The 11759-nt window shown below is 31.6% G+C and overlaps 1 protein-coding gene across 1 annotated transcript; it reads right to left on the bottom strand.

Moving 5' to 3' along the window:
• Positions 1 to 1123: 1123 nt before the first annotated feature.
• On the bottom strand, positions 1124 to 10818 carry LOC111678976 (putative fatty acyl-CoA reductase CG5065). Its single transcript, XM_023440447.2, has 10 exons — positions 10762 to 10818; positions 7499 to 7581; positions 7118 to 7403; positions 6899 to 7049; positions 6752 to 6837; positions 4922 to 5031; positions 4651 to 4849; positions 4412 to 4589; positions 4154 to 4350; positions 1124 to 1390 (listed from the first exon to the last, which is right to left on the bottom strand). The coding sequence occupies exons 2-10, from the start codon at positions 7551 to 7553 to the stop codon at positions 1168 to 1170; spliced, it is 1485 nt and encodes a 494-aa protein (XP_023296215.2). The 5' UTR covers positions 7554 to 7581; positions 10762 to 10818; the 3' UTR covers positions 1124 to 1167.
• Positions 10819 to 11759: the final 941 nt, after the last annotated feature.

Raw genomic sequence — 11759 nt, 5'->3', positions numbered from 1 at the left:
GTCTAGTCTATAGTCTAGTCTATAGTCTAGTCTATAGTCTAGTCTATAGTCTAGTCTATAGTCTAGTCTATAGTCTAGACTATAGTCTAATCTATAGTCTAGTCTATATTCTAGTCTATAGTCTAGTCTATAGTCTAGTCTATTGTCTAGTCTATAATCTAGTATATAGTCTAGTTTATAGTCTAGTCTAGTCTATAGTCTTGTCTATAGTCTAGTCTTAGTTGATTTATTGAATGGTAAGTTGAAGAATTTAAAAGAGCAACTGAAACTAAAAGGATATACAAACATTTCCGATCCGATTTTTAGAAAGATATGCTATAGTGTACTATAGTATAGTGCTATAGTTCTTTACACACAATTGCCTATAACTCTCACTTTAACTCTTATTTTGTTTGCCTTCAGTCCAATCGTTTACAGATCTCCCTAAAGTGATTGTTACTAGTTTTTGTTTTTCAACTCTCTGCTGTTTATTTCTTTTTCCTTGAGATGTTACTTATTCAATTCAAGTTATAGGTTTATTTTTTTGTCCATTTCTGTTGGTCTGTTTTGTTTTGTGCCACAAAATTCCACCCCTTTTTCTATTGTTCTGTCCATCAAAATTTTATATAAAACTTGTACGAGAGATCTTGGTTGCTTTAGTGTTTTTGATGTTTTTAGTTTAGTTTAGTTTCTGGTTCATGTTCGTTTTAGCTTTAAAATGTTGTTGCATGGTTGGTTTTTAAGACTTTGTTTTTTTTTTTGTTTGGTTCCTGTAGGTTTCCTGATAAAAGCTCTGCCTTCTTTTACTTGTCTTGTAGAAAAAAATGTGATTGTACGTTATATATACGAGAGTTAGTTTACAGAATGCTGCTACTACATTTTGAAAGTTTAAGGAAAAGTCCATGGACGACTACATAGTCATTGAATTTTTATTGTTTTCTTTTCTTTTTGTAAAATCATATACAAACTTACCTTTTGATATTGACCATTTTTAATGAATTTCTTTTGTAGACTTATTAGTTAGATTTTTTCAGAAGTATTTCATTTGAAATTGAGAACACTTGCTTTAACTACTTTTACACATTCTGAGGATACATAAGAGTTAAACAATTTTATTAAAAAATTAATTCAAATATTAAACATATCAGTTTCCTTTAACCACATTTATTCCAATAAATTAATTTACAATTATAAATTTGAAACAATTAACCATAAATACTTTAAAAATAAAGCAAATACTATCAATTTTATACTTTTGCTAATAATATTAAAGGTCTTGAAACGTTTACGTGCCGCTTCAGTTGCTACTACAGGTTGAGCAAAGAAATTGTATTTAACCCCGCGTACAGCATTATCGAAATATTCTGAAATATCTATATCCGCAGTATCCTTTAAGACATTATAAGTGTCACTGAAAGAAATAGAGTTAATTAATAAAATATTAACTATTGTTCTATATCAAAACTATTTCTGATTTCTAATCGAGTACATTGATGTACATATGTATTGATCATTGTTATTTGAGGGCTTAGTTAAACGTATTTACCATAACATTCAAGAGATCTAAGATTAAGAAATTTCGGAAGTTGTTTAAGCATTTTCTTTTTTCCAATAATGGGAAAAATACCAACCCTGAAAGCCGAGAGGCGAACGTATCTTGGGAACAAATTCTGATATATGATTTATACCAGGGGTTTTGAACAAAATGATCAAAACGACCAGGATCTTACCCTCACCCTTTGAATTAGCATCTGTTTTAATGGCTGCTAGTAGACAAACACATTGTATTCAATCTATAGCTTTCGTTTTTTAAGGCCATTGTCTACCCATTTGATGAATATAGGTCCGCTATCCTATAAATCCAACAGCTTCTGACCTGGGTGGGTTGTTAGTCTACGTCTGTCTTCGCAGAAGCGGCAGTTTTTCATGTCTGATAGTAGGCTACCCCCGGGGGCATGTTACCTTTGTGAAACCCCCACCTTGGTATTATTGGATTATAAGTTGGTGATAGCAAATGTATCTCTCAAAAGATCTTTATGATCATGGGAATAGAACTGTTAAAGAAAAATTGGGGAAGTATCCATATACTGCAGCTGAGAATTTGTATACCTTCTTACGCTTCGGGGACGTTTCTCAGTACTTTTGCATCTCAACAAGATTTATGCTACGTGACTAATTGTAGGGGCAATTATTGGGATCTTTTCTTGTTTGTTACATATATAAGTTCATATAGAGGAATCCTTATCCATTTCGTTGGGTATATCGGACTACCAAAAACGTCTCTAGGTGCTGTTGCCGAAACAACAATGCCAACTCAGTAGTGTGGTTGCTCGGACATAAAGAGGTTAAGGAATTCACTGGAATGGATCATTGGATTACATTTTAAATAATGCAATCTTTCATGACATCAGAAGTGTGGTAACCTTCTGTTATATTCCTAAGATTGACTTTATCTACTGTTGGGGTTGTCTCCTCTTTTCTCTTTCCTCCTAGTGATTGCTTTGCTGCCTGCCATTGCGCAATGGGTCTACTGTGGCAAAAGAACTCGAGTAATTCAGCCATAGTGCTTGCACATGGGCCGACACAAAAATGCCACAAAAATTGCCACCGAAGTTCTTCATAGAAGAATTTAGGGGACCGTTCTCATGTCTACCCTGTGAATGAAAAAGACAATCGTGAAATAAGGCCGTCAGGGCAGGTGTTCACGCAAAGCACTCAACATTTATTATCTGATAGTAGGCATCACATGGGATCCTTTTGTTTACGGTAGTATGCGTAGTATGTCCTCCGACACTGAGGCCTCGTCTAGTGGAGTGTATCGCCACACTCTGTTAAACAATTTGCTATTAGTTAGTTAGTTGGTTAGTTTGAAAGAAGGAGGTATACACATCAAATCCGAAGAAATACACCTAGGCCTCTATCGGGCCTGTTGTGCGCTTCTTAACCAGTGCCACGGGTGGGAATTTAATCCACCACCTCCGGTCTACCAGACTAGAACACTAACCACTAACCTACAACACACAATTTGCTATTAATTTTCTGAAAACTAAATCGACCTAACATAGGTCAACAATCGATAATAGGTGATCATCCTAGATTCAAAGTTGTCATGAAATGTGAATTCCTTAGTGTGGATTTCCAAAGCAGCTATTGCCTGAACGGAAGGGAATTATCTATATCCATGAAAATATTTGGACAGATTCTAAAATGTAATGAAATCTGAATGTCTAAATAAGGACTTCTGAGGCAGCCATCGTAAGTATGTTGGAGAGTCATAGAGACAAGTTGGGTCATTAGACTGCGAAATCTTTATTCCTCATGGCTACAAATCTTATTTTGATGTCTGGTTTAAAGTATTGACTCGGCTGTTAGACTCCTTGCTGCTGGGGTTTGAAAGTCTAACAGGAAGTCTTTAATAGGCTTGTGGTTAACATCTTTCCGACAACTATAGCATTTACAGACTGAACTCTAGAACATTAAAAGTGGAACGAAGTGCAAGGGATATACATACAACAAAAATATCAAAAATGTATCAAAACTTTGTCTGATAAGGACATTCATTGCCATCTCTTGTTGAGATGGTGAACTATTGGTACTGCTGGTCTTCTGGTAAAAAAGGTCTCCGCCTATACGAAGAAATTCGTGCCACAACTAGGGCCAAGAGGAAAACATCAAACACTTTCTATTTATCTGCTTTTTAAAATTTAAAAACTGAGTCAATCCCTTTCTGTATATTACCTTTGACTCCATGCTGCTTGTGTTTGGAAGTCTAACAGGAAGTCTCTATCTTTCCGACTACTCTAGCATTTACAGACTGAACTCTTTTGAACATAAAGAATGGAGTTAAAGGAATGAAGTACAAGTGATAAACAACAAAAATATCAAAAAATTATCCAAAATTTGTCTGATAACGACAAAACTGCTGGCCTTTTTGTAAAAGAGGCATCCGTCTTCCCGAAAGATCGATACAGGAATTGGTGGCACAACTAATAAGATAATATAGAGTACTTCCTATGTATCTGCTTTATAAGCTTTTAGAACTGAGGCAGTCTGACTTTCATTCAATCTCTCTCTTTTATAAACACAAACAAATAAGTTTATGTCTCATTGACCTAACCTACCCTGTGTTAATTTCAATCCATAAAACCAATTTAGTCAAGACAATCTTACTTACAGTTCACTTTCCGGTATATATTTCTCCAAATCGATCATATTTTTATTCATTATTGCATATTCGGTTAAAGTAAAGAAGCTGACTGCTTTCGTCGTATACATAAAACGTCTAGAAATTTTTAGCATTAACGGCTGACGGCCCACTAAACGCAAAGCAGTATCTATTAGTAATGCCAACGGTAGATTCATTAGATATAACTGCAATATACAAACAAATATAATATACAAATCATAATCATAAATAATAAAAAAAACGAACATGAAAGACAAAGTTATAGTAACAGGTAGTTAGCCAGGGAGAATCAAAATACCAAATACAATTCTCCATGGGATTATCTTCAATTGACTTATTATATAGTAAAGTAGCACGATGCATATTTATATAAAAGATATCACCAGTAGCACAGTTAATTACGTCTAAAACTTTGTGATCTTTTCTGAAAATTTTTCAAAATGTATAATTAAATAAATTTGTTTTCTTTTTTAAGAGGAACTTACTTGAGGGTCTGCAAACCAAGTTTATAGCAGGCCACTATTGTTAATTTTGTTACTATATCTACGGGTATACAGTCCATTTTTATATTAGCATTACAGTATAATATTGGTAAGATGCCAACACTTAGACCAACCATAGCAGACAAAGGTCCATTCATGTTATCAATCCAACCAGGATGTGGTTCTTTAAAAGCATTTAATACTTAAGAAGAAGAAGAATAAGAGAAAATTTCATTAACTTTAGTTGCTGCAATAAGTTACACAAGGCACTCACCAATTGAGGGACGAAATATGGACATGGGCAATTTACTAGAATATTCTTGAATAATTTGTTCACTAAGATTTTTGGTAAATGTATATGTATTGGGATAATAGCCAGTATATCTGTTAAAAAAAGGATACATAGAAATTATATAAAATGTATTAAAAATCAGCTACACGCAAAGTAGAAACATGATTGTAGTAACCATGTTTTAAGAGCAACATATTATGGTTAAAATTATGATTGTTGTGTAAATATATTATGGTTATTGTGATAATTTTAAAATATTATATTATGATTAAATACAGTTAAAAATATATCTTCATAATATATTTTATTATACCCTACACCCTCCTTTAAGTATACCAATCGGTTCAGAATTATTTTCTGAGTCGATTTAGCTGTGTCAGTCCGTCTGTCCGTCCGTCCGTCCATGTAAATCTTGTAATCAAAGTACAGGCCGCAATTTTGAAGATAATTTAATGAAATTTGGTACATGATCGTCTATTGCCCCAAGCTTATTGAAAATGGTTAAGATCGGTCCATTATTTCATATAGCCCCCATACAACTGAACCCCTGAACAGGGCTTCTAAACATTGTAATCAAACTACAAGTCGCAATTTTAAAGATAATTTAATGAAATTTGGCACATGATCTTCTATTGCCCCAAGCCTATTGAAAATGGTTAAGATCGGTCCATTATTTCACATAGCCCCCATACAACTTATCCCCCCAATAGGGCTCGTAAAACTTGTAATCAAACTACAGGTCGCAATTTTAAAGATAATTCAATGAAATTTGGCACGTGATCTTCTATGATACCGTAGACGAAGCCTTTTGAAAATGGTTAGGATCGATCCATTATTTCACTTAGCCCCCATTCAACTGAAACCGCCGAATAGGACTTTTAAGTTCATAATTATGTTTACTACAGTCGTATCTCGACAAAAAGCTGCCAAACTAAGTTCTATACTAGCCTTCATAACCCTCATGAACTTTATAATATTGACCTCATTGGACCCTAGCCCGTATAAAAAGCCCCATTTAAAATTTGACTCAAATGTCCATTATTTTTTACAACAACTTATATGAGGCAAGGTACAATTCAACTTTATTATAAAAAACTAAATCACATGTTATTTTTGTAACAGGTGTAGGGTATTACGTGGTAGGCCTCGCCCGACTATAATTTCTTACTTGTTTACCATAATATTGTTTGTTATACGCGACTTTATTATGATCCAATGTGATCATAATTTCGTTAAAAAATATGTATTGAAATCAAATTTATTTTGATTATTGAATAAGTAAAATAACAGTTTCTTACTATACATGACACATTTCACAAATTTCAATTTGGTTTACAACTTGACTACAATATTCTATACAAAGTGAAATACTTATACATTTAATACTATAAACCAAATGAGAATTATTTCAATTTATTTTAATGTTTCGTAAAACATCACACATACAAAACGAATCTGTGTGAGGTGTGGCTAAAGTTTTTTGTTGTTGTTATTGTACCAGTAGACAAAGAACAACATTACATATAATGGTTATATGTAAGTTTAAATGGTTGTAAATAACATAATATGTTTTCTTTGTTACCATTATTTAGTTATTGACAAAAATAATTATGTTTCTGTGTATGATTCACTGAAACATAATTATTTTTGTATAGTTGTCATGAATATGAAAATGTTTACAGTAACAACAATATTGTTTAAATCGAATGAAAACAATAACAATTATATGTTTTTGTTAACAATATATTGTTATAGTGAACATAGTTTAATTAGAGTAATCATGTTTTTTTTTCTGCTTGTAATAATACTAACTTGGCACATAAAGCATTGATAATATCTTCTTCATAAGTTTCAGCTATTTTAATAGTCTTACGCCAATCCACTGGCATTTTATAAACCTAAATAAATAAGTTTATTAATCATTTAGATCCACTATACTATAATACCATGCAAACTTACTCTCTCCTCGACAACTTTCTCAAATGGATTACAATAGGCGGTGGAACAGTGTACAAAAGCCACTAGATTTTTAAGTTTTTCGGCAATTTTTACCAATTCCCAAGTGCCACGTGTATTGAGTAGTATAGAACTACGTAAAGGATCATCAAATCTGCAAAAAAACAAAATCATTAATTTTAAAATTTATCCATTTCAATACTCCCCTAGAGATTCCCCTACTTTACATTGGCCGCCATATGAAATATAATGCTAACATTTTTCAATAATTCCAAATCTTTTGCTGCTATACCCAAACCCAATTCTTGACTGTCTCCCTGTATGGCATGTAATTTATTCAAAACCTCCGGACACTGCTGGTGTATACGATCGAATATTTTATGCTTTTTAAATTCCTCCATACGTTCCTCAACACTAAATGAACGTTTTCCTCTTAGTAAAATATAGATTACCTTGATTTTTGGACAATCACGTAATAGTTTTTCAATTAAGGCCTTGCCCAGAAAACCTTATAAAAGAAAATTTTTGTTGCATTTGCATTTGTTGATAAGTAGTATTTTTTATTAGATTTTCTTTAGGTGAATTATTATGTTGTTTACTCACCTGTGCCACCTGTTATGAATATTTCACGATTTGCAAAAAAATCATTAATTAGCATTTTGTTGTTGTTGTTGCTTCGTTTTCCTCTATAATGAAAACAAATATTAAGTTGAACTTCGATTTGTTTTACAATATTTATTAAAAGAAAACATGGCTGAGCCGAATCTTAAATACCCTCCACCAGTAAGCTTCTTCTTATTATTATCATTTAACTAACTAATTTTTAGATAACTCGATAAAACTTCTGTTTCCGTAATGATTAGGTCCAGAAAAATTTATATTGAGTTTCGGTTCTCGACCAGAGATACAAGCCGATGTAAAATGATCGGCGGCTTATTATAGAAAATATCGGCGGCGGCTAAATTGTCGGCTCAATTTAAATTTTTCTTCAGAAATTGACCTTATAAGCGTTTATTATATTGAAAAATCTCTGTATAATAGTCTGTTATATAGGAACCTATCTCTATATAAGTTTTTTTGTACAGAAAAATTAACATTTATATAATAATTTAAAATAGTGGCGACTCCGTTCAAATTGTCCAAAAGACTTAAGTGGTTTTCCAACAGAATTCCATTACAACTAATAAATCGGCTATTTTAACACTTAAGGAGTATTTCGATCTTTAAATTGATCGTGAACTAAGCTCATATTGTTTGAAACTTTTACTTCTGATACTTACTATCAAAAAATATAGGGGTTTATCAAAATTTTTATTCCATTTTGAAAACATTGAAATATTGGTCATAGTCTATATATTATGGATCAATTTTGGATTCTAAGGCTTAAGATCTAGACCTATACATGTCAGTCTATTGACAGAAAGAATTAAGAAGCTGAAACATTTTGGTCCTTTGGAATACAGTTTAAACAGTCATATCTGGTATATATAAGTAGCTATGATATTCGAAATAAACTATATCGAACAAATACATTCCTAGCATCTTAAATTAGGATCGGTTCGTATGGCTTAAAACTGTGAGTATAGTTAATAAATTCGACATATTTCATACGAAACTGAAATCTTTCTATCAAATATTATGATGATCGGTCCAAACTTAATCGTAATACGACAAACAACAAATTTGCAAAAGTCGAAACCTTGAGACCCACTAATTAAGCCGTGCTGAATCCGAATATGATTTTCTTCAAGATTTTTTCTATTACATCTGCAATTGGAGATATTGTGTCCTGAAATTTGGCCTTTTCTGAGACTTTATAACAGCACCAAGATAAATTCAGTTATAAAATGTTGAATATCCATTTCGTTAGCTTTAAAATAACATCTGCTATATCTTTATTCTTCTTTGAGATATCTTCTTATAAATCTTGAAAACTCAGGGTCTTCGCTGTATCCTTGGTATTTATAACCTACACTATTATAATTCAGAGGCTATTACGCTTTGCAAATATTGTTTATAACGAACAAAAATATAAGATCCACACGTATATGAGGTTGTTCCAATCGAGTTAAAATCAATAATTGATTCGACTTAGCTATGTCCGTCCGTCCTTCAACTTCAACGGATGATATCTCTGAAACTACAGCAGATTGTTAAACAATTCAAAGAAAAAGTCAAATGTGATTTAGTTGTCATAATAAAACAGATAAGTTGAAGTGTACCTTTCCTCGGATATACTTAAGCCATTTATTGTTGAATAAAACTGTGGACATTTAAGTCAAATTTTTGAAGAGGGCTTTTTATAGGGACTAGGGTCATACGAGGCCCTATATTTATAGACTTCATGAGGGTCATCAAGGTTAGTATAGAACTTGGTTTTGCAGTGTTTTGTCGAGATACGAGTATATTAAACATTATCATGAATTTTAAAGCCCTATTCGGCGGGTTCAGTTGTATGGGAGCTAGGTAAAGTAATAGAACGATATTAACGATCTTCCATAGCCTTCATCTAAGGTAACTTAGAAGATCATGTGCCATTGAATTATCTCCCCTATTCTGAAGTTCAGTTATATGGAAGCTAGATGAAATAATAGACTGAATTTAACCATTTTTCAATAGGCTTCGTCCTTAGGACAAAATAAGATCGTTTACCAAATTTCATTGAATTATCTTCAAAATTGCGATCTGTAGTTTGATTACAAAGTTTATATGGACGGACGGACAGACAGACTAACGGACATAGCTAAATCAACTCCGAAAATGATTCTGAAGCAATTTGTATGCTTAAAGGCGGGTATAGGACCAATATAATTGTATTTTACAAAGATCAGCATAAACCCAATATACTATACACACAGATCGACAAAAGTCCCAAGATCTAGTTTGAACTTGTCCGCACTGACTCCGAATTTTACATCAGATTTTCTCCATCATATCTGGGATTTGAGATATCGTGTTCTAAAGACAAATTTATTTACAAACGCTGTATTCATCTCTTAAACTACACAGGACAACAAAATGGTATGAGCAGCTCTGAATTTGAAACTGAACTTAGAATTTCTCAATTATATAAGGTTTTCGAGATATCGTGACCTAAAATTTTAAATACACATTTTTGATTCAACATAAAAACGCTTCCTGATCCGATCAGTCTATGCAAAGTATAAATACATTTTCAACATTGACTTTATCCTAATATAGAATATCGTATATATAATCGATCTTAATAGATCATTCTGTTCTACTTGTTATCACGTCAAATTTTCTCCATCGCATCTGTAATTTGAGATATCGTGTTCTAAGGATAAATTTCAACACAAATTTATTAATAAAATTTTGTTTTCAATAATTTATCACTCTTTTCAAATACACAGCAGAACAAAATGGATTGATCGATACTAAATTTGAAACTGAACTTAGAATTTCTCAATTATGTGAGGTTTTCGAGATATCATAACCTAAAATTTTTAATACACATTTTTGATTCAACACAAAAACACTTCCTGTTCCGATCAGTCTATGCAAAGTATAAATATAATTTCAAATTTGACTTTATCACAGCATAGAATATCGGATATGTATATAATCGATCTTGATCATTATTTTCATTTGTTATTACATGATCACTTTTGCATTAATTTATATATTTGTAATTGCATTATTTTCATAAATCCACTATTCAAAATTTTGTTTTTAATATTTCACTATAAATTCATTGACTTCAGTATTGAAACCATAATAATTCAACACCTGTCCCACATTTAACACAATTAAATAAATCTTTTTTAACAGGAATATCCTGTTAGATATTTTTGTTATTTATTAAAATAATTAAATATTATATATATTTTTCTTTTTATATTTACAATTTAAAAATGTTGCGACCGTTCTTGTTAATCACTATAATCGGACTGCAAGTTAATAATAAAATATTGCAATAACTTGTCTATTACTTAATTTTATATATTTTATATTAATTAGATTCAAATATTTTACATTTCGTTGAACATATTTTATTACACTGAAAGAAATAATAATTTAAGCCTTTAAATTTAAAGCAAATGGTTACTTTTCATTAGTGCAACGAAACATAGAGTTAGAATAATTGCATTATTTGGGATCTTGCACAACTACAACCGCAAAACAATTTTCTTAACATAATTAATTGCATAATTAATATTCAAAACTAATTCGTAAAACTTTTCTTCAGATTATTTAGCACATAAGTAACCAAATAATCGATCCTCTATTTGAACATTTCTAATTATTCATATGGAATGCATAATACATTTCTTTCATTGAAATAATACTTGTGTTAATATAATTTAAAATAATTATGCATTATTATATGACAACATCAAAGTTAATGACCGACTGTTTTTCTTCCTTAAAATTTCAATAAATGCACTATGGCTAAGAATATACTTAGTTCTATTTCGAAAAATTTGTAAAAGTAGTCTTTCGAAAACTGGGAAATTGTATGGGGAACTGTCAAATATTTCCCCAAAAGAAATATGTGTTAATCCTATGGAAACCCATAATTGTGAGAAATGACATAAAGTTTCAACAGAATGATAACAAGAAATTAATCCAGACAACAAGATAACTCGAGACAAAAAGTTAACATTAACGAAAAACAATAAAACTAAACTGAAATTAGCATCATTACCGATAATTTGTATCGCAAACGATTCTGAACTTTGATCAAACTTTAAAATAGATTTAAACATCGGTGACGACTCACCGACGTCCCATTGTGCTTATTATCGGCCCACTACAAGTGCACTTTGCTCATTATAATCTATGACCTCTGCTGCCTCGTTGATTTACTTCCAACATGCAAAAAACAACACTTCTGTTTACA

Source organism: Lucilia cuprina, chromosome 2 (genome assembly GCF_022045245.1).
Source record: "Lucilia cuprina isolate Lc7/37 chromosome 2, ASM2204524v1, whole genome shotgun sequence".
NCBI lineage: Eukaryota > Metazoa > Arthropoda > Insecta > Diptera > Calliphoridae > Lucilia > Lucilia cuprina.
The sequence above is the reverse complement of the archived record's forward strand: the minus strand, read 5'-3'. Positions and strand labels throughout refer to the sequence as shown.

Bases quoted from the DNA above. Each gene is read 5' to 3' on its own strand.
- LOC111678976 (XM_023440447.2), bottom strand. From the start codon at position 7,553: ATGCTAATTAATGATTTTTTTGCAAATCGTGAAATATTCATAACAGGT. The intron at 6,838-6,898 runs GTAAGTTTGCAT...TTATTTATTTAG, and splicing joins AGAAAGTTGTCGAGGAGAGA to GTTTATAAAATGCCAGTGGA. The intron at 4,590-4,650 runs GTAAGTTCCTCT...AAAAATTTTCAG, and splicing joins CTTGGTTTGCAGACCCTCAA to AAAAGATCACAAAGTTTTAG.